Source organism: Mobula hypostoma, chromosome 7 (assembly GCF_963921235.1).
Source record: "Mobula hypostoma chromosome 7, sMobHyp1.1, whole genome shotgun sequence".
In the NCBI taxonomy this organism is placed as follows: domain Eukaryota; kingdom Metazoa; phylum Chordata; class Chondrichthyes; order Myliobatiformes; family Myliobatidae; genus Mobula; species Mobula hypostoma.
The window spans coordinates 163,274,148-163,296,389 of NC_086103.1; the positions used below are offsets into that span (position 1 = coordinate 163,274,148).

The window sequence follows — 22,242 nt, forward strand, 5'->3', positions numbered from 1 at the left end:
TGTAGAAGCTCTTTGGATTATCCTTCACCTTGACTGCCAGAGCAACCTCATGTCTTCTTTTAGCCCTCCTGATTTCTTTAAGTAATTTTTTGCATTTTTTATACTCCTCAAACACCTTATTTGCTCCCTGTTTCCTATACTTGTCAAACATCTCTCTCTTCTTCTTTATCAGAGTTCCAATATCCCTTGAGAACCAAGGTTCCTTATTCTTATTCACTTTGCCTTTATTCCTGACAGGAACATACAAACTCTGCACTCTCAAAATTTCTCCTTTGAAGGCCTCCCACTTACCAATCACATCCTTGCCAGAGAACATTTTAGATCCTTTCTCATTTCTTCAAATTTGGCCTTCTTCCAGTTTAGAACCTCAACCCGAGGACCAGATCTACCTTTATCCATGATCAAGTTGAAACTAATGGTGTTATGATCACTGGAACCAAAGTGTTCCCCTACACACACTTCTGTCACTTGTCCTAATTCATTTCCTATTAGGAGATTTAATATTGCATCCTCTCTAGTTGGTACCTTTATATACTGATTTAGAAAACTTTCCTGAACACCTTTTACAAACTCTAACCTGTCTAGACCTTTAACAGTATGGGAATCCCAATCAATATGTGGAAAATTAAAATCCCCGACTATCACAACTTTATGTTTCCTGCAGTTGTCTGCTATCTCACTGCAGATTTGCTCCTCCAATTCTCGCTGACTATTAGATGGTCTATAATGTAACCATATTACTGTGGTCATACCTTTCCTATTTCTCAGCTCCACCCATATGGCCTCGGTAGACAAACCCTCTAATCTGTCCTGCCTGAGCACTGCTGTAACATTTTCCCTGACTAGCAATGCCACCCGCCCCCCCATCCTTCATTCCTCTGCCTCAACATTGGAACATTTGAAATGTCGGAACCCTGGAACATTAAGCTGCCAGTCCTGCCCCTCCTGCAGCCAAGTTTCACTAATGGCTATAATGTCGTAATTCCATGTGTCAGTCCACGCCCTCAGCTCGTCTGCCTTCCCCACAATACTCCTTGCATGGAAATAGACACACCTCAGAAGATTATTACCACCACACACAACCCTTCTATTTGTGACTTTGCATGAACTTTTAATGTCATTTATTTTCACCCCTGCTCCACTATCTGCTCTGGCACTCTGGTTCCCATCCCCCTGCAAATCTAGCTTAAACCCTCCCCAATAGCACTGACAAATCTCACTGCAAGGATATTGGTCCCCTTGTACTTCAGGTGTAACCTGTCTCTCTTGTACAGGTCACACCTGGCCCAGAAGAAGTCCCAATGATCCTGAAATCTGAAACCCTGCCCCCTCCACCAGTTCCTCAGCCACGTGTTCATCCACCAGAGCATCCTATTCTTACCCTCACTGGCACATGGCACAGGTAGCAATCCTGAGATTACCACCCTCGAGGTCCTGCTTTTTAACTTCCTACCAAGCTCTCTATACTCACTCTTCAGGACCCCCTCATTCTTTCTTCCTAAGTCATTGGTACCGATGTGTACCATGACATCTGGCTGATCACCCTCCCACTTCAGAATGCTGTGCACGTGATCAGAGACATCCCTGACCCTGGCACCTGGGAGGCAACAAACCATCCGGGAGTCTCTGTCACGACCACAGAACCGCCTGTCTGTACCTCTTAACTATCGAGTCCCCTATCACTACCGCTCTCCTCTTCTTCCACCCTCCCTTCTGCACTGCAAAACCAGACTCAGCTTGTCCCAGGTAAGTCATCGCCCCCAACAGTATCCAAATTGGTATACTTGTTGAGGGTAATGGCCACAGGGGAACCCTGCTCTGCCTGCCCTTTCCCCTTCCCTCACCTGACGGTAACCTAATTACCCGTGCACTGCTACTTTGGTGTAACTACCTCCCTGAAGCTACCATCTGTAAACACCTCATTCTCCCGAATGATCTGGAGGTCATCCAATTCCTGCTCCAGCTCCCTAAAGCTGGATACACTTCTTGCAGGTGTCGTGAGGAACACCAGAGGCCTCCTTGACTTCTCACATCCTGCAAGAGGAGCAGTCCAACATCCTGCCTGGCATTCTCTCTACTCTAAACAAACAAAACAAAACTTACCGGAACCTACCCTCGCCTCTGCTTGTTCACACTGAAGCCTGTTGAGCCAAACCCGTCCCACTCTGCTCCTCCTCACTTCGCTGCCCGCTGTATATGGTGGTCGTTTTTTTTAAACCTTTGGCGCTCTATGTCATGCCCCTGCGCAATCTAGCCTCTTTTCCCTGAGCAGTGTCAAAAAAAATGACTTCTCTCTGAGATTCCTTTACTCCTTCACTCTCAGCCTCTTGCTCCGATTTTAAAAAAAGACCGTTGAAATGACACTGGTGGCCAAATTGATAAACATGATTCCAGCAAAAGCGCTTCAGCACCGCTTATTCAAGGTGTTATTGGATGAATTCGACGCCGCTTACAGAGACATAATTCTTCATGTTGGTGTTCGGTGGTTGAGTAACGGCAAAGTGCTGCAACGATTTGTTGACTTGCTGCCTGAGATAAAGACTTTTCTGTCGACAAGAAACGAGGAGCATGAGGAACTGTCAGATGATGCGTGGCTACTGGATTTAGGGTTTCTGACAGACCTAACAGCTAAATTAAACGCACTTAACAGCAAGCTCATGGGAAAGACTGACATCTAATCCACATGATAAGCGCAGTAAATGCGTTTAAGGCCAAGCACGGTGTTTGAGTTTCAAATTTAAAGAATGGGAGGTTGACACACTTTCCCAACTTGGAAAAAGTGCTACAAGCCATCAAGGAAAAAAATGCTTTTCGCCCTGAGCAGTACTGTGCTTACCTAGACAAACTAGCAATAGAGTTCAATCGGCATTTTGGGGAGTTAAACATCATGAAAGATATTGCTGCATTTATTTCAAACCCATTTCTGCTGATTGATATGGAACAGATAGCAGCCAAATTCCAGCAAGTATTTGGTGTGCCAAGTGATACTGAAATGGAAATAATTGATTTGCAAAATGACATCAAGCTTAAAGCAAGATCAAGGGACAGTGACTTTTGGGGGCTTGTCAGCAGGGAGAAGTTTCCTCATCTCACTACATGTGCACTAAAAGTCATTGCCTACTTCGGGTCAACTTACCTATGTGAAATTTCATTTTCACAGATGAAAATTATTAAATCTAAGTACAGGAGCTGTCTTACTGACAGACACCTTACAGACAGTCTCAGACTGGCTGTCTGTAGTTACGAGCCAAATTTCAGGGAACTACCCCAGTCATCACACTGAGTGCAACAGTCAATTTTTATTCATTTATTTTTCGTGTTGAAATAAAATTAAATAATGAAACTTAGAATTAAAGGTGTGAAGTATTGTAATATTCTTAAAGACAGCTATGGCCTGTTTGATATGCTAATTACAGTGTTTTCTTGTTTGAATTAATTTGAAAGTTTGACAAAAGCATTTTATGTAATTCAAATACAATTAGCCCAAATAAAAGGCCTCAAATTGGAAATACAATCTGAGTTGTTTTTTCTCTAAACGATTTAGTAGGTAGATCTTGCCTTTCACTAAGGTCGAGGTAGGGGATCTTGGGCTTAAAAAGGTTGGTGACCACTACTGTACAGGCACAGATAAAATAAAGGGTACAGGTAAATGTACAGGAATTAACTTGTACAGAAAAGTTGAGCACTTCCGCTTCTAAAGTGAGACGTTTAATATACCTCAGGCAAAGTTACATGTCTGCAAGTGTGGGGTTGTCAGGATCATCAACATCTTCATCTTGAAAAATGAGTGAAGCATCAGGAACTGCTGCTGAAACTGGCACAACAGTTTCTTCAAAAACTGTTGATGTTGGTGGCAGCACATCTGGGTGAGCAGAAGTTGGTGGCACTGGATTTTGAAGTGTTAGCTCCCCTGTTGCACTTTTTCTAGCAATTTTTTTGAACATATCTACCAAAATAAGCTGTTTCATATATTTTTATCTCTCTCTGATTAGCTTATCCTGCAGCATATAAACACTCATTATTTCTTGCTCAGTTATAAAACATTGTTGCTCTAATCCTTTCAGCAATTCACCTGTCAATTTAATTAGCCTGTCAATAGAAAGTCTCACGTTAAATCCCATGTTATCAGCACTTTATCTAGTTCCAAACTTCTTCCGTCTTTCATTGTTCTTCTTATGCACATCTGTTTCTTTGAGCCTCTATCAGCAAAAAAAATGTAGCAGTTTTTCTTTCTGTTTCTTGACATCGTACACTGTGGAAGAGCCAATGTTGTAACACTGGCACAAGCTTTTCACCGATACACCTCTGTCCAGTTTTTTCAAGAGTTCAACCTTATCTTTAATGGATAATGTGTGGCGTTTTCGCTTCACAGCACAAGGTGCATTTCCTTTACTCACTGGGCCCATAACTGGGGCTAAAAAAGAGCTAATGATATTAATAGATGCAGGAAAACAAGCAGAAATCGCCTGTCTGTGCTTACAAAAGTGTGCCAATACGTGAACAGATCTAGCGCAACCAAAACGATGCGCAGCAGATTGGTACGGTGGACTGTGAAATTTGAAATTACAATTGTGCAGAAAATTTGAAATCAATGCCGGATTATCAAAGGAACCGGATTACAGGTAGATGAATTAGTGAAGGTCGACCTGTATTATCATTTTTTATTGATGCAATTTTTAATGAAAGCATCCTATCTGGATACATAATGGTTTGGCATGGAATCTGTTCTGCACTTGACCGTTTGAAACTGCAGAGCTGTAGACACAGCACGAACATTACGGCTGTTTCTTTGGTAGTAGCTCTTTACATAATAAATAGCTACTCGTCTCAGGTTTAGCAGGTCACTACCTGAAGCTCCTTGTGTCCACATTTAATTGCTCTAATTCAATTATCCCAGAGCAAGAATCAGTGCAGAGTTCACAAAATGGGAGTGGACAAAGACAATTGGTTTGTCTGCTTCCGCTGTCCTTGATTCATCCAAATCCACTAATTTGTATAGTTTTGTTTTGTGTTCTTCCACGGTCTTTGATTTATTCAAATCCACTCACTTGTAGACTGTAGGTCCTTCTGAACCACAAGGGTAAGAGGAAAGCCTCCAATCTGACAACATGAACGTAGAAACATAGAAAACCTATAGCACAATACAGGCCCTTTGGCCCACAAAGTTGTGTCAAACATATCCCTACCTTAGAAATTACTAGGGTTACCCATAGCCCTTTGTTTTTCTAAGCTCCATGTACCTATCCAAAAGTCCCTTAAAAGACCCTGTCATGTCTGCCTCCACCACCATCGCCAGCAGCCCAGTCCACGCACTCACCACTCTCTGCGTAAAAAAAAAACTTACCCCTGACATCTCCTCTGTACCTGCTCCCAAGCACCTTAAACCTGTGCCCTCTTGGTGGCAGCCATTTCAGCCCTGGGAAAAAGCTTCTGACTATCCACGTGATCAATGCCTCTCATCATCTTATACACCTCTATCAGGTCACCTCTCATCCTCCATCGTTCCAAGGAGAAAAGGCTGAGTTCACTCAACCTGTTTTCATAAGGCATATTCCCCAATCCAGGCAACATCCTTGTAAATCTCCTCTGCACCCTTTCTATGGTTTCCACATCCTTCCTGTAGTGAGGCGACCAGAACTGAGCACAGTACTCCAAGTGGGGTCTGACCAGGGTCCTATACAGCTGCAACTTTTAAGCACGCTCATCAATACTATCATTAGTATCTAGGACCTTGATTTCTCCAACTTATGGTAATTACTCTCTCATCCCCTTCTCCTTTTCCATTCCCTATTCTGGCTCCACTCTTACCTCTTCTCTTCTCCTCACCTGTCCATCACCTCTATCTGGTGCCTGTCCTCTGCCCCCGCCCCCATGGTCTACTCTCCTCTCCAGTCAGGTTCCTCCTTCTTTAGCCTTTTACCTTTTCCACCTATCACTTCCCAACTTCTCTCTTCATTCCCTCCTCCCCCACCTACCTACTATCGCCCTCAATTGGTTTCACCTATCACTGTCCGACTTTGTACTCTTTCCCTTCCCCCCACTTATTATTCTGGGCTCTTCCCCCTTCCTTTCCTGTCCTGATGAAGGGCTCGGCCGGAGACGTTGACTGTTTAATCTCCTCCAAGGGTACTGTGTCACCTGCTCAGTTTCTCCAGCACTTTATGGCTGTTACCCTTTGTTTCACATAGTTTGTGGTTGCTAGGTTGCTGACTAAGTGTGCTTCTTCTCTCTTTATAACTAAAGATACGGCACTTGGTTGTGCTCACAGAAGAGCTCACAAACCGGGAAAATTTTAAATGGCTTTTTGAACATACAGGCAAAATAGACGTTGATACATTTTAGATAATGGGATAATTTGTAAATAAATTTTATGAGGAGCTGAGGGATTAACGAATTTGGAAAGTATGTTAATGAGCTGTTCAGATTTTTCATGTGTCAATCTTCATGCACTAAAGAATACGGTTGTCACTATGGAAGACAGGAAAGAGAAAATATTTGGAATTTTAATTTCAACCCGGAGGTTGAACTAATCCATTTTTCTGTTATGAGTTATTGTTTAACTTACTTTGTGATGCCTAAATTGAAACTCGCTGGCATTTTGCCTAATTTAATTTTATGGCATAATGGCTGGAGTTGATTGGTATACTATGCCCCCATGTGGTGTTTTTGTTAGGAGATGGTTTGAATTGTGCTTTTGAAAGGAAACTAATTTCAGTAATTTATCTTTGCGTAAGATCTCCATGAAATTACTGATTGAGAAGAAATAGGTCAAGTAAGTCATTCCAAATGGCATAAGGGGTTTTTGCATTGGTTAGATATGAGAGCTCTATTACAAGGAAGTTGTGTGTGCAAGAAAAGCAAAATAAGTCTGCTGTTGTCATGTGAAAATACATAGGAAGTGATTGTATATTTTTCCATTCAATTGCACATTTACTTCTGTTTAGAGATCTTTATAGTTTATCTTTAGAGTTCTCCCCTCACATTTGTCAAAAACAAGGCTCCCCCTCCATGCTGTGAAGCCAAAGTATTTTGCACTCAAGTTCCAAAAGCAAAGTTACATCATTGTTTTGTGAGCACTATGCTTACTGAAAATTGTAAGATAAAACCACAAAACAAGAGTACTTTTGCAGTACTGTCAAACTTCTAAACGATCTCAATGTCTTTTTGCAATCTCCACCGCAGCCTACCTTTTCTGTCCTGCTTGCTACTGGTAAATTCCAAGCTGTTAATGCATTTGCTGTCCATTTTTCTTTTAAGTGGGAAGAAATACAAATTGAACATCTGGTTTATGACATACAAATAAAATGGAGGTCACATTTTTGAAGAATAATGGAGAGTGGATTTTAATTTTTTTAAAAAAAGGTCCTAGAAAAATAATTAAATGTATACAGAGACATGAGACTGCAGTTTCTAGAATCTGCAGCAATACACAAACATCTGTAGCAACTCAGCAGACCAGGTAACACCTACGGGTGAAATGGATAGTCAGTGTTTCAGATAGGGACTGGAAAGAATGGATCCCTGTCTGCCCTCTTTCTTCAGTCATGAGAAGGGTCTCAACCCAACATGTTAACAGTCCAATTCCTTTCATAGATGCTGCCTGACCTACTGAGTTCCTTGAACTTCTAATGTGTTGTTCTAAAATATACAGAATTTGATTTAATGTGTAATGCTGGTTCAAAGTTTAAAGTTCAAAGTAAAATTTATTTTCAAAGTACATACCGGTCACCACATACAACCTTGAAAATCTTTTTCCTGCGGGCATACTCAGCAAATCTATAGAACAGTAACTGTAAACAGGATCAATGGGAGAGCAAGGGCATAGAAGACAACAGACTGTACAAATGTAAATATAAATAAATAGCAATAAATAATGAGAGCATGAAATAACAAGATCGAGTCCGTAAAGTGACTTCATTGGTTGTGGGAACATCTCAATAGATGAGTGTAGTTATTCTCTTTGTTCAGGAGCCTGATGGTTGAGGAGTGGTAACTGTTCTTGAACCTGGTAGTGCAAGTCCTGAGGCACTTGTACCTTCTACTTGATGGCAGTAGTGAGAAAATTACATGGCCTGGGTGATAAGGATCTTTGATGATGGATGCTGCTTTCCTAAGACAACGTTTCATGTAAACATGCTCAATTAGGGTTAGCCTTGATCTTGATGCTATATCATTTTGTGAGAAGATCTGGAGTAAATAAAACAAATTTCTAGCATATGAATAGCTGTCCTGTGTTGTAATTTTTGTCACTTTCCATACTTGCATTTAATTAGTTAACACACAAAACTGATGGTATATCAATATTCTGTTCCCCATTTTGGCCCTTCCCTCTTCTCACCTGCCTTTCATCTCCCACTGTGTCCCCTTCTCCTTCTCTTTCTCCTGTGGTCTGCTCTTCCCTCCTATCAGATTCCTTTCTCTCTAGCCCATTACCTTTCCCACCCACCAGGCTTCATCTATCATCTTCTAGCTATCCTCCTTCCCCTCCCTCCACCTTTTAATTCTGGCACCTTCCTCCTTCCTTTCCAATCATGCTGAAGGGTCTCAGCCAAAAATGTTGACTCTTCATTCATTTCCATAGATGCTCTTGCTAAGTTCCTCCAGCATTTTGTGTGTTGCTTTAGATTTCTAACATCTACAGATTATTTATGTCTATCAATGTCTGACCTTTTGATAAGTCAGATATGTATTGATTGATTCATTCTGATCTCATTGCTACAGTTTAATTAAATGTTTTCTCCACTAGGTATCCTTTGGGCCAAGTTATCAGTGCTATGTAAGAGGACAGTAGATGCATGTTTCTTTTCTCCTTGGGCTCCTCTTGGTGAAGACTGGCTGGGTTTGTTGTGTGGCTAGTTACTGGTGTGAACTTACATATTGTTCTTCAGTGCTGACATTCATGGGTATGCAATTTGTAAGAATATTTTAATAAACCTACATTCCAAGATATGTAATTAAAATCCCAAGATATGGTGATTTCCTCTAATAATAACATCCATTCCTGGTATTTTTGCTCAGAATCAATATTATGAATTATTAATGAAGGGTGATAGCAATGGGGTGTTAAGTTATTTCATTTGCTGGATTTAAATGTTGCTTATTTACCAAAAAGTGTGATCTCAATCACAGTTAATATAAAGCTCATAATATTGTATGAAATTGAACTGTATTAAAATCATGTCAGAGAAATTAAAACTAATTTTTATATAGAAGTATTGTGGTTATTTTCCTCAACCCAGTCCTCCATTTGATACCATTTTTCAAATAATGCCATTAACATTTCTCTTGCATTTCTTGTTTATAACTATTTGATTGCTTTTCAGAAACTACAAGAGAAATGACCATTGTTTTTACCAGTTCTTTGTCAACCTTCTCTGCCCTCCCTTCCCACCCACCCATTGGTCTTATTTATTGGGAGAAGGCAGGAGAATGGGGTTGAGAGGGATAATAAATCAGCTGTGATGGAATGGTGAAGCAGATTCAATGGGCAGAATGGCCTAAATCTGCTCCTATGTCTTATGGTCTTTTTACCACTCCTAGGGAGACAAAATGAAACTTAAGCTGCTTCTCATTGATCATGTCAGAAAATGCTGTTAACCCCTCTTCCTCTGTCCAAAACAAAAAAAAAACGCTTGGATGAAACCTTTATGCAAACCAGAATTGCTGCTGAGATTCTGTCCTGGAATGAGGTTCATACAACCTCAGGTTTATGGCTATTGACCCAATTGAGTAATTCTTTCTAACATGTAAGACCCTAATGTGGATAATTGCCTCCAACATTGTTATAACGAATCCCCTATCTGTTGGAATTTAGTAAGATAACTAAGTCATAAACTGGAAATATTTCTACAGACAGCAGAGTTTGTTACTAGAGGACAGACATTTAAAATGATTGTAGAACGAACTGGAAGAAATCTTATACAAGCAGAACAATCTGTATTAGGCAAGTTAGTAAAATCATTTCTATATCTGAAAAGAAAAAATGTGCAGGGCTAAATTATTATATGGTTATATGGGAAAAGAACAAAGGTACAGGGTTAATTGGATAGTTCTGTCAAATAATCATTTGATGAGCCGAAACGTTTAATGCACGATATGGTTTGTAACTCCAAATCAGAACACACAAATTGATTCTGTGTTACAGATTTGAAAATGCAAGGTAGTTTTACTTTAAGGTAATGTGCTACTGCTGTAAGAATTTCCAAAATAATGGTTGTCATCTCCTGAGACCTCTCAATCTTGGTGGTCCACTTTCTTACGGACTTCAAGAGCTGCTTTCTGTAGAGTGGAGTTTTTTCAGTAAATCAATATGCTATCTATGATGGAAATGACTATCTCTTGGAGAATAATGTATGAAGATTATTTGTACTGGTATTTTTCAGAGACCAGATACCAAAGGAGCCATACAGTAAAGGAAAGTAGTTATCACACTGCTTGTCTGGTTATGATTGAAAATTCTAAACCTTTAAATGTTCTCTGTTGTTCATTAGGAACCTGTGACTTGAGCTTTGGAAGAAATTAGAAGACTAGCAGAAGGAAAGAAAGATAATACTCATGAAAAAATGTCAACAAATGAGCAAAGTCCTCGGCACAATAAGGCCAGGACCATGCAACGAGCTTCGACATTTGATCTGTCTTCAGATATGTTAAACTTATCATTGGCAGGTGAGTTTTGCATAATGCAAATATGCAACTTGTTGGCTTGAGCTCTCTTTAAATTACAGATTTGTCCACAGCCAGAACACATACACCTTGCTAAGGCTCCTCAGAATCTTTCATATTTCAATCAAGTTTTTCCTCATTTTTAAACATTCCAGCAACTTGGCTGTCCGACCTTTCCACATAAGATCAGCTATTCGTTCCAAACCTTATCCAAACTGCTTCTAACACATTAACCTCCTTTCTTAAATAAGGAGACCAAACAACAGTACTCCTGGATCAGAAAAAGCTGCAGAAAGTCATAAACTCAGCCAGCTCCATCATCGGCTTCCCCAGCATCCAGCACACCTTTAAAAGGCAATGCTTCAAAAAGGTGGCATCTATTATTAAGGACCCCCATCACCCAGGAAATGCCCTCTTCTCATTGCTACCATCAAGGAAGTGGTACAGGAACCTAAAGAGACACACTCATCATTTCAGGAACAGCTTCTTCCCCTCTGCTATCAGATTTCTGAATGGGCAATGAACCCATGAATGCTATCTCACAATTCTTTTCCCTTTGTTTTTGCACTACTTATTTATTTTATATATATACTTATTGCAATTTATAGCTTTTTATTATTATGTATTGCATTATACTGCTGCTGAAAAACAACAAATTTAATGACATACTGTATGCCAGTGATATCAACCTGATTCTGATTCTGCACTCACCAATGCTTGGCATGAAGATCTACTTTTGTTTTCGGTTCCCCCTGAAAACAAACAACATTGCGTTAACTTTCCTGATTGTTAGCTGTACCTGCTAACGTGCAAATCATTCACCAGATTTCCTCTACACAGCACTGCAAATTCCGAATGATTAGATAACATATCCTTTTATTTTTCCAGCTAAAATGGGCATATTCCTACATTATCCTCAATTTCCCACTTGTATGTACTACCTCCTTATGTCGTCTTTGTAACTAACTTTTCTGCCTATCTGTGTTATCAGCAATTTTGACAATAATATCTTTCATCTCTTTATATAAATTGTGTAGAGTTGAAGCTGAGTGAATGTTCCTGTAAGAACAAGAAAATTGCTATTTTCACAATCACTACCTTTTCAGTTAACTTCCTTTTTACTTCTTCATTTATAACATTTAGTTTGCAGCCTGTTTGACCTTATACCTGCTTCATAAAGTCTTAATTAGTTCACTTCATTTTCTCCTCAAAATAGATGGCCTACCTGCCAAGGTACCCTTATTTTCTATCTTTATTTTGCATTTTTCAGCAAGCAAGTGAAACAATGAGGTAACTCTGCTGTTCAGACTGAGATTTATTAACAAGAACCCAGAATCAAGCATGAATGGTCGAGATTTGTTTGTCCCAGTATATAAAACATTTCCTGCTTAGTGCAATGCCAATCCTTTAACGGTTTTAATTTGGTTAGAGTATGACAAAGTAATAATAAGAATAATATGACAGTGCCGATTTGTTCTTGTTTTTTTAAAAATTTTAATTCACTGTGATTATACTCTTTCCTGTGTAAGCTTCAGTAATATGCCTGGTTGCTCTAATGAACAAACAAGTCTGGTCAGTGCTTTGTAATTGCACACCAGAGGAAAATGTAAGCTTATTAAAGGCATAATTCCAGAATTAACTTAAAGTTGATTTCCTCCAATTTAAGTCCAGTACATCATTATGATTATAAATTTTATTCCTGATTCAATTTAAGATTCAGTAAACTTTGGTAATATATGATACTTATAAACTTGGTTTTATGATTATTTTGAATTTGAAGGATCTGGATATTTAACCTAATAATTTACTGTATTTGTCAGTAGTCTGAAGATCTAACCTACTGATAAAACTGTTTTCCAGCTAACAGCCAGGATCCAGATGAGCCTATTTTGGAATTTAGTTTAGGTGAGTATTAGACAATTGTTTCATTACTTATTTGAGATTGCTTCAAACAATTACATTTGTACTTTTCTCCTCTCAATTTCTTTGGTTGATCAGTTCTTGTTAGACGTACATCTTCAATATAGAAAAGAATGGTTGGCTGTACACATTTGTTATTCAGTAACTCTAATATTGATTCATATTTGCTAGACAAAGGTTTTGATGAGATGTGTAAGCAGCTAACTGGAGTTTGAGTGCAAAATGGTTGTATTTTGATTTTTAGAAGACTTCTGGACAATATATAGAAATTTATAGAAGACAACCTGACCATATCTGCACCAGGTGCATCTAGCTGCAGCTCCTTAGGGACCACGTTACTAACTAGAGATGCAGCTCGATGACCGTCGTCTGGTCAGGGAGAGTGAGGAGGTGACAGAGAGGAGCTATAGGCAGGTAGTCACTCCGGGGCCTGGGGAGACAGATAAGTGGGTAACAATCAGGAGAGGGAAGGGCAAGAAGCGGATCCTAGAGAGTATCCCAGTGCCCTTAACAATAAGTACTCCTGTTTGACTACTGTTGGGGGAGACGGCCTTCCTGGGGGGAGCAACTGTGGTCGCGCCTCTGGCTCAGAAGGGTAGGGAAAGGAAGAGGATGGCAGCAGTGATAGGGGACTCTATAGTTAGGGAGTCAGACAGGCGATTCTGTGGAAGAATCGTGGATGGTAGTTTGATTCCCAGGTGCCAGAGTCCGGGATGTTTCTGATCGCGTCCACAATATCTTGAAGTGGGAAGGAGAACAGCCAGAGGTCGTGGTACATATTGGTACCAACGACATACGTAGGAAAAGGGACGAGGTCCTGAAAGCACACTACAGGGAGTTAGGAAGGAAGTTGAGAAGCAGGACCTCAAAGGTAGTAATTTTGGGATTACTGCCTGTGCCACATGACAGTGAGTATAGGAATAGACTGAGGTGAAGGATAAATGCGTGGCTGTGGGATTGGAGCAGAGAGCAGGGATTCAGATTTCTGGATCATTGGGACCGCTTCTGGAGCAGGTGTGACCTGTACAAAGAGGACGGGTTGCACTTGAATCTGAGGAGAACCAATATCCTGGTGCGGAGGTTTGCAAAGGCCAATGGGGAGAGTTTAAACTAGAATTGCTGGGGGGTGGGAACCGAACAGAAGCGACGGAGGGAAGAGAGGTTGGCTCACAGATAGAGAAAGTGTGGAGACAGTGCGAAAGGGAGGATAGGCAGGCGATAGAGAAGGGACGTGCTCAGACTGATGGTTTGAAATGTGTCTATTTTAATGCGAGGAGTATTAAGAATAAAGCGGATGAGCTTAGAGCGTGGATCAGCACTTGGAGCTATGATGTTGTGGCCAGTACAGAGACTTGGATGGTGCAGGAGCAGGGATGGCTACTTCAAGTGCCTGGCTTTAGATGTTTCAGAAAGAACAGGGAGGGAGGCAAAAGAGGTGGGGGCGTGGCACTGTTGATCAGAGATAGTGTCACAGCTGCAGAAAAGGAGGAAGTTATGGAGGGGTTGTCTGCAGAGTCTCTGTGGGTGGAAGTTAGGAATAGGAAGGGGTCAATAACGCTACTGGGTGTTTTTTATAGACCACCCAATAGTAACAGGAGCATCGAGGAGCAGATAGGGAAACAGATTCTGGAAAGGCGTAATCATAACAGGGTTGTTGTGGTGGGAGATTTTAATTTCCCAAATATTGATTGACAGCTCCCTAGAGTGAGGGGTATAGATGGGGTGGAGTTTGTTAGGTGTGTTCAGGAAGGTTTCTTGACACAATATGTAGATAAGCCTACAAGAGGAGAGGCTGCACTTGATCTGGTATTGGGAAATGAACATGGTTAGGTGTTAGGTCTCTCAGTGGGAGAGCATTTTGGAGATAGTGATCACAATTCTATCTCCTTTACCATAGCATTGGAGAGGGATAGGAACAGACAAGTTAGGGAATCGTTTAATTGGAGTAAGGGGAAATATGAGGCTATCAGGCAGGAACTTGGAAGCATAAATTGGAAACAGATGTTTTCAGGGAAACGTATGGAAGAAATGTGGCAAATGTTCAAGGGATATTTGTATGGGATTCTGCGTAGGTACGTTCCAATGAGACTGGGAAAGGATACAGGAACCACGGTGTACAAAGGCTGTTGTAAATCTACTCAAGAAGGAAAGAAGAGCTTACTAAAGGTTCAAAAAACTAGTTAATGATAGAGACCTAGAAGGTATAAGGCTAGCAGGAAGGAGCTTAAGAATGAAATTAGGAGAGCCAGAAGAGGCCATGAGAAGGCCTTGGTGGACAGGATTAAGGAAAACCCCAAGGCATTCTACAAGTATGTGAAGAGCAAGAGGATAAGATGCAAGAGAATAGGACCAATCAAGTGTGACAGCGGAAAAGTGTGTATGGAACTGGAGGAGATGGCAGAGGTACTTAATGAATACTTTGTTTCAGTATTCACTACGGAAAAGGATCTTGGTGAGGGCGATTGTAGGGATGACTTGCAGCGGACTGAAAAGATTGAGTATATAGATATTAAGGAAGAGGATGTGCTGGAGCTTTTGGAAAGCATCAAGTTGGATAAGTCACTGGGACCAGATGGGATGTACCTCAGGCTACTGTGGGGAGGGAGGAGATTGCTGAGCCTCTGGTGATGATCTTTGCATCATCAATGAGGATGGGGGAGGTTCCAGAGGATTGGAGAGTTGCAGATGTTGTTCCCTTATTCAAGAAAGGGAGTAGAGATAGCCCAGGAAATTATAGACCAGTGAGTCTTAATTCAGTGGTTGGTAAGTTGATGCAGAAGATCCTGAGAGGCAGGATTTATGAACATTTATGATTTATGGATTTCAGGAAGTCATTTGATAAGGCACCCCGTGCAAGGCTTATTGAGAAAGTAACGAGGCGTGGGATCCAAGGGGACATTGCTTTATGGATCCAGAACTGGCTTGCCCACAGAAGGCAGGGTGGTTGTAGACAGGTCATATTCTGCATAGTGTTAGGTGGTTCATTCTGGTAGATCAAATATGATGGCAGAATATAGTATTAATGGTAAGACTCTTGGCAGTGTAGAGGATCAAGGGAATCTTGGGCTCCGAGTCCATAGGACACTCAAGGCTGCTACGCAGGTTGACTCTATAGTTAAGAAGGCATACGGTGCATTGGCCTTCATCAGCCGTGAGAATGAGTTTAAGAGCTGAGAGGTAATATTGCAGCTATATAGGACCCTAGCCAGACCCCACTTGGAGTACTGTGCTCATTTCTGGTCACCTTACTACAGGAAGGACAAGGAAATCATAGAAGGGGTGCAGAGGAGATTTATAAGGATGTTCGTAAACACAAAATAATCTGCAGTTGCTGGGGTCCTGACGAAGGGTTCCGGCCCGAAACGTCGACCGATCTTTTCCACAGATGCTGCCCGACCTGCTGAGTTCCTCCAGCGTGTTGTGAGTGTTATAAGGATGTTGCCTGGATTGGGGAGCATGCCTTATGAGAATAGGTTGAGTGAACTCGGCCTTTTCACTTTGGAGTGACGGAGGATGAGAGGTGACCTGATAGAGGTGTACAAGATAATGAGAGGCATTGATCGTGTGGATAGTGAGAGGGAAAAAGAGCTGAAATGGCTAGCACAAGAGGGCATAGTTTTAAGGTACTTGGAAGTAGGTACAGAGGAGATGTCAGGGATAAGTTCTTTATGTAGAGAGTGGTGAGTGCATGGAATGGGCTGCCGGTGGTGGAGACGGAAACGATAGGGTCTTTTATGAGACTCGGATGGATACTTGGAGCTTAGAAAAATAGCGGGCTATGGGTAAACCTCGGTAGTTGTAAGGTAAGGACATGTTCGACATAGCTTTGTGGACAGAAGGGCCTGTATTGTGCTGTAAGTTTTCTATGTTTCTAATATCTACTATGAAATATACATTACATATTTGGAATAGGCCAATTTAAAAATGTTTAGCAAATAATTGTTCTGCGATATTTTTAAAGGGATGTTTGGCTGTTGTTTCACTAGTACTGTATAGTAAGCATGTAAATCTTTAACAAATTCACTGCTGCTTGAATAGTAATTAAATAGTTTCTGCTTGTTTGCATACAAATAGCATGCAGTGAGTTGATCACTCCCTCCTTGGACCGGAAGCCAAATAGTTTTGTAGCAGTAAGCGTGACAACCCCTCCACAAGCTTTCTGGACAAAGCATGTGCAAACTGAGATAATAGAGGTAAGTTTCTCCCAACAAATTATGGAAGACTCAGTCACTAAGTTTCAATTGGTACGATACAATTCACTGATTCCCCATGTAAATCAAGACAAAATTTGTCTGTGGCTCCTGTTCTGTTCTGTTCCTGAACTTGAGTTCCCAATTCAATTTCCACTAAACTGCTCCCAAACATCTCCCATGATCCTCATGTTTGCTGATATTTTGAACTGTATTGTGGACATTCATCCCAAAACACAGCTGCCTGTAACAACTTTCTGACTGTTAAATTCCCTCTGATCATCAGAGATATTTAAAAACTATTGAGATAGATTAAGTAAGACAACAAAGAATTACTCAAAAATATTGTTAATTAAATAGACAATAAAACATGATTCAGCAATTAAGTATAAAATAAGCAAATAATTGATTTGGGGTTGGCATTCTTCTGGTAAAATGCTGATAAACTCTGAGTCTAGCAATGGTATGGACAGTTGAATACACTGCATAAGACCTTCAGGACATCTTGGACCTCTGTTTAGCTACACATTCAAGAGAATTTAAGAGTTTTTGAAGAACAAGTGGTTGGTAGCAAACCATTCTCCTTAAATACATCATGTTTCATGTTGTCATCAATTACTGTCTAAAGAAATGAAATCTGAATTCTTGAATTTTGAGATGGCCTCTTTTACAAATTATTCCTAGTTTTGAACTCAGTGAATATCTATTTCTACCCTTTTATCTCCTTCCAAAATATTAAAGATGAACTTTCACCTTTGAAAGAAGCCACAAAATTTTTATCTTCTTGTTTACTTCAGCTTCATTCTGGTGTCATCTATTTTTTTAAATATCCTTCAGAATTTGCACTTTTAGTTTCAGCCACTTTCTCCCCACTTGAACATGTTTTTTTAAAAAAATTGTTTATTTCCATGAGATATTTTGAAATCTCTGTACACAAGATAACCAGTTAGTCCTGACGAAGGGTCTCGGCCCAAAACGTTGACTGTACCTCTTCCTATAGACGCTGTCTGGCCTGCTGCGTTCACCAGAAATTTTTATGTGTGTTGCTTGAAGTTCCTGCATCTGCAGATTTCTTCGTGTTTGCAAGATGATCAGTGATGTGTAATCGTGTAATGAGATGAATTCCAGTATGAGTTTTTAGGGATAAATTATAATTGCACAAACCCTTTAATTACAAAGTCTATTTACATCCATCTCCATAACTCATCATCCCCATCCATATGTATGTTTTTGTTATTTCCAGATTTGACTTATTCCATTGTTTCCCTTGTTGGTCTTCCTTTTTCTGTGCTCCACAGGATGTTAATTGACAGATGATTTCTATATTCTGTTCCCATGTGTTGTATTGATTCCCTGGGTCCAGCTAGCACTAGTGTAAATATTTTTCTTTATGTTCAAAACTTTTCAATGTTGACGACCCATTTCTCTGCAACAATCTCAGGGCTAGATCCTCTGACATCATTGTGCCTTACACTGCTTTTTCCTTCAACATTGCTGACTCTGTTTACAACCGTCTCTGTTCCAAGCTGTGTAACTAACCTGCCTAAATCCCATTTTTTTGCCTACTTGACTTCCATGAAACCCATATCTTTAGCAAAATTTTAGTTGCTGATATTTTCTCTCTTGATCAGACTTACTTTATGATTAACTGCAACTTTGAAGTGTTTCTGGATGTTTTCAGATTTTAAAATCAAAATGCAAATACAAGTTATTTCAAATTATATAAACAGTCAAGAGAATTACAAATTTAAGATGGTGCAAAATAAAACGTATAACAATTACATACATTACAAAGCATGTTGTTAGTCAGCAGATGATGAACAGTTATCATACAAGGTTGAGATGTTAGGCTGAGGTATAATTAGGAAGAACACATTTAGGTTATGTATGGGCAAAATCATTTCCAAACTGAATACAGTCCTTCCATATTTTTAATAAACTATTTTGTGCTTTTTTTGCGCTCTTCAAGATTTTATTTTTCAAATTCAATAGTTTTTCTTTTCTCTTCTCACAGGGTACCAACAATCCCATTTTTCTAAGCAGTGTTGCGTTTTTCCAGGATTCTCTCATTAATCAAATGACACAAATGAAACTTTCAGTGTACGATGTCAAGGACAGATCTCAGGGAACTGTAAGTGCTACAGTATTTACCTCAGTATGAAATGAGATTTTGTTAATATACTATCGAAAATACAAAAATCAGTATTTATAGTATTTACCTCTATGAAATGAAATTTTGTTAATATGCTGTTATAAAAAAAAATTCAAAAGCCAGATCAAGCAAGATCAGAGTTGCAGTATGTTCCTCAGTTTTATATCTGTGAATTATATCTATTCACTGACAAAGAAAGCATGGCAGTGCCTGTACTTACTTCAAAATTTGCTAAGATTCATCATGACATCTAAAACTTTGGCAAACTTCAATAGATGAGAGGTGGAGAGTATATTGAGCGACTTCTTCAATGCCTGGTTGGAAATACCAATGCCCTTGAACAGAAAATCTTACAAAAAGTAGTGGATATGGCCCAGTCCATCATGAATAAAGTCAACCCCACCATTGAGCACATCACAAAACATTGTTGCAGGAAAGCAGCATCCATCATCAGGGACCCCCACCACCCAGGACATGCTCTATTCTCGCTGCTGCCATCAGGAAGAAAGTACAGGAGCCTCAGGACTCACACCACCAGGTTCAGGAGCAATTATTGCCCTTCAATCATCAGGCTCTTGAACCAAAGGGAATAACTTCATTCGTCTTCACTTACCCCCTCACTTACCCCACCACAATCTGTGGGCTCACTTTCAAGTACCTTCATCATTCATCTCATGTTCTCGGTATTTATTGTTTCTTTATTTGTTGTTATTATTATTATTATTATTATTATTTCTCTGAATCAGAACATATAATATCATCAGGATATGTCATGAAATTTATTGTTTTTGCAGCAGCAGTACAATGCAATGCATAATAAAAACTGTAAATATATATTGTATGTGTGTACATGTATGTATATATGTGTGTCACACATCCACACACACACATAAATTTTGTAACAGAAATTTTGACCAGGGTGCCCGAACTTTTGCATACCACTGTATTAAAATAAATAAATATATTATATGTGTGAATAATTAAGTGAGCACTCCTGTGCTTCCCTTGTATGTGCCTTCTTGGCCCTCACTACTAGTGATGCAAATAGTCTCTGCCTATACTCAGGGAGTAGAAGTACAGCCAAGTGACCCAGACTTTCCAGCGTGTGATCGTGGGATTCTTTTTCTTACTTTCCTTTTCTATTTGTACAGTTTGTTGTCTTTTGCACACTGGTTGGTGCAGTCTTTCATTGATTCTATTATGCAGACATCCCACCCTGCAAAAACTCATTTCAGGGAGGTAGCACCATCAATTTGTGGGAGACTCCGGGAACTTCCAGGAGAGGTGGGATGTCTGCAATAGAGTAGCTCCTTAGCAGCCAGCCAGGTAGTTTAAATAACATTAGCAATGCTAATGAACGAATGACACCTATTAAACTCACCTCAACTTGTCTTTTACAGTCTTAACCCACCATGGGCAATAGAAAAGTCACTGTTGCAAACAGTGCAGTGAGCAACACTGTCATTATTTTTGACCCCTATTAGGCAGGGGTACACTTTAGGGTAGTCTGGGGTGACGTAGGTTTTATATTTTCTTTTTTTGGAACACTCTCCCATGGCGCGCATGCTCACTCGCTCTCTTTCGTGCGCGCTCTCTTGCTCTCTCTCACTAGCTCGCTCTCAAAAAAATTGATTTCCAGGATATTGTATATAATTTGAGGGCATCAGGAAGCCACTATTAATATGCGGGAGACTCCCAGAACTTCCGGGAGAGGTGGGATGTCTGATTATAGTTATTGGATTTACTGAGCATGCCCACAAGGAAGTGAATCTAGCGTTATATATGGTGACATATATATACTTTGATAATAAATTTGCTTTTAACTTTGAACATGACCGTGCACCTTGTACATTATGATCTTGTATTTTCTGTTGAATCAAATGGGGTAAAGTAGGAAATTTTCTTTGGAAACATTTATGCAACAGTGATTAAACTTTGTGAAAAAACGATTTTCAATGTTAACCAAGCATTGATGACTCCCTTTGTGGCTCAGTGATTAGTGAGCTGATAAAGAATGGAGCTGGCAGGCCAGGGCTGCCAGAAGTTCATTTCCTTATTCGCTCTCAATGTATTTGCAAGTTGCAGCAGTGCAATTGGGCTCAGTGCACTGAATTCAGGAGAGGCAAAGTCAGGCAATGATTATGCTCTTAATTACTAGCTTGACTGTAATTTTTTGCTGTACGCTTGAGATTAACTTGTAATGTCAGTTTAGTATATAGTGTTCAAAGTAGATTTATTATCAAAGTACATAAATGTCACCATATACTACCTTGAGATTCATTTACTTGCAGGCATTCACAGTAAATACAAAGAAACACAATGGAATCAATGAAACACGCACACAAGACGGATAAACAATCAATATGCAAAAGACAACAAACTGTACAAATACAAAAAGAAAAAAACCCAAAAAATACTACTAATAAATAAATAAACAATAAATATTGAGAACATGAGATTCAGAATCCTTGAAAGTGAGTCCATTGGTTGTGGGAACAGTTCATTCTTTGGGATGAGTGAAGTTATCCCCTCTGGTTCAAGAATCTGATGATTGAGGGGTAATAATTGTTCCTGAATCTGGTGACATGGGTCCTGAGGCTCCTGTACCTCCTTCCTCATGTAGCAGCGAGAAGAGTGTTAATTAATAAAAAAAAACTTTTGGGGCTTCAAACTACTTATTAAAGCAAAAAAATGAAATCCTTATGAAGGTTCAGGCTATCAGGCAGGTGTGAAGGTACACAGTGGTAGCTGTTGGGAAGGGGTGGCTGAGAGTTGTGAGGTGGCTCTGGGAATTGAATATTTTATGTATAAGAGAGTGGCACTGTGGCCAGCATTAGAGCTGCTGCCTTACTATGCTGGAGAGCTGGATTCACTCTTGAACTTGAGTGCTGCACAATATGGTTTGCATATTCTCCTTGTGGTTAATGGTAGGTATTGACGGTGAGTTGAAGGGCTGTTTTTTTGTGTGTGACATGATGATTGATTTTAACTTTGACATGTTCTGTGGCAATATTTTAAAAAGTTATTCAATTTCTTTGTAGGCATTTGTTTCCAGTAAACTAACCCCATGGATGTTTACCTTTGCTTTCTGGAATATCCTCAGAGCAACCTTTACTCAAAACTTTCTCAAGCTCCCTTTTATCCAGAGCCATTTTATTGTCTTAGTCACTTATCAACCTCCTATACATGCTATTTCCATGATGCCCTCTGCGTTGTTAGTAATTTTTATAAGCTTTTATAGCCCTGTGTCTGTAATCCAGGAGTAAGCCAGTAACACACCCAGGCCCTGGTTAAGATATGCTGTTTCTTGCACAATTA

The 22,242-nt window shown here is 40.0% G+C and overlaps 1 protein-coding gene across 6 annotated transcripts in view; it reads left to right on the forward strand.

Moving 5' to 3' along the window:
* LOC134349723 (inositol polyphosphate-4-phosphatase type I A) overlaps positions 1–22,242 on the forward strand; it is a 271,499-nt gene that overhangs the window by 151,617 nt on the left and 97,640 nt on the right. For 5 of the 6 annotated variants that reach the window (XM_063054480.1, XM_063054481.1, XM_063054479.1 and 2 more), the window contains 4 exons: positions 10,491–10,665; positions 12,523–12,567; positions 16,657–16,775; positions 18,787–18,903. In XM_063054480.1, coding sequence (XP_062910550.1) covers positions 10,563–10,665; positions 12,523–12,567; positions 16,657–16,775; positions 18,787–18,903 — 384 coding nt within the window. In that variant the 5' untranslated portion in view covers positions 10,491–10,562. Of the gene's footprint in view, positions 1–8,746; positions 8,904–10,490; positions 10,666–12,522; positions 12,568–16,656; positions 16,776–18,786; positions 18,904–22,242 lie in introns of all 6 variants that reach the window. The other variant, XM_063054477.1, reaches the window with a different exon arrangement.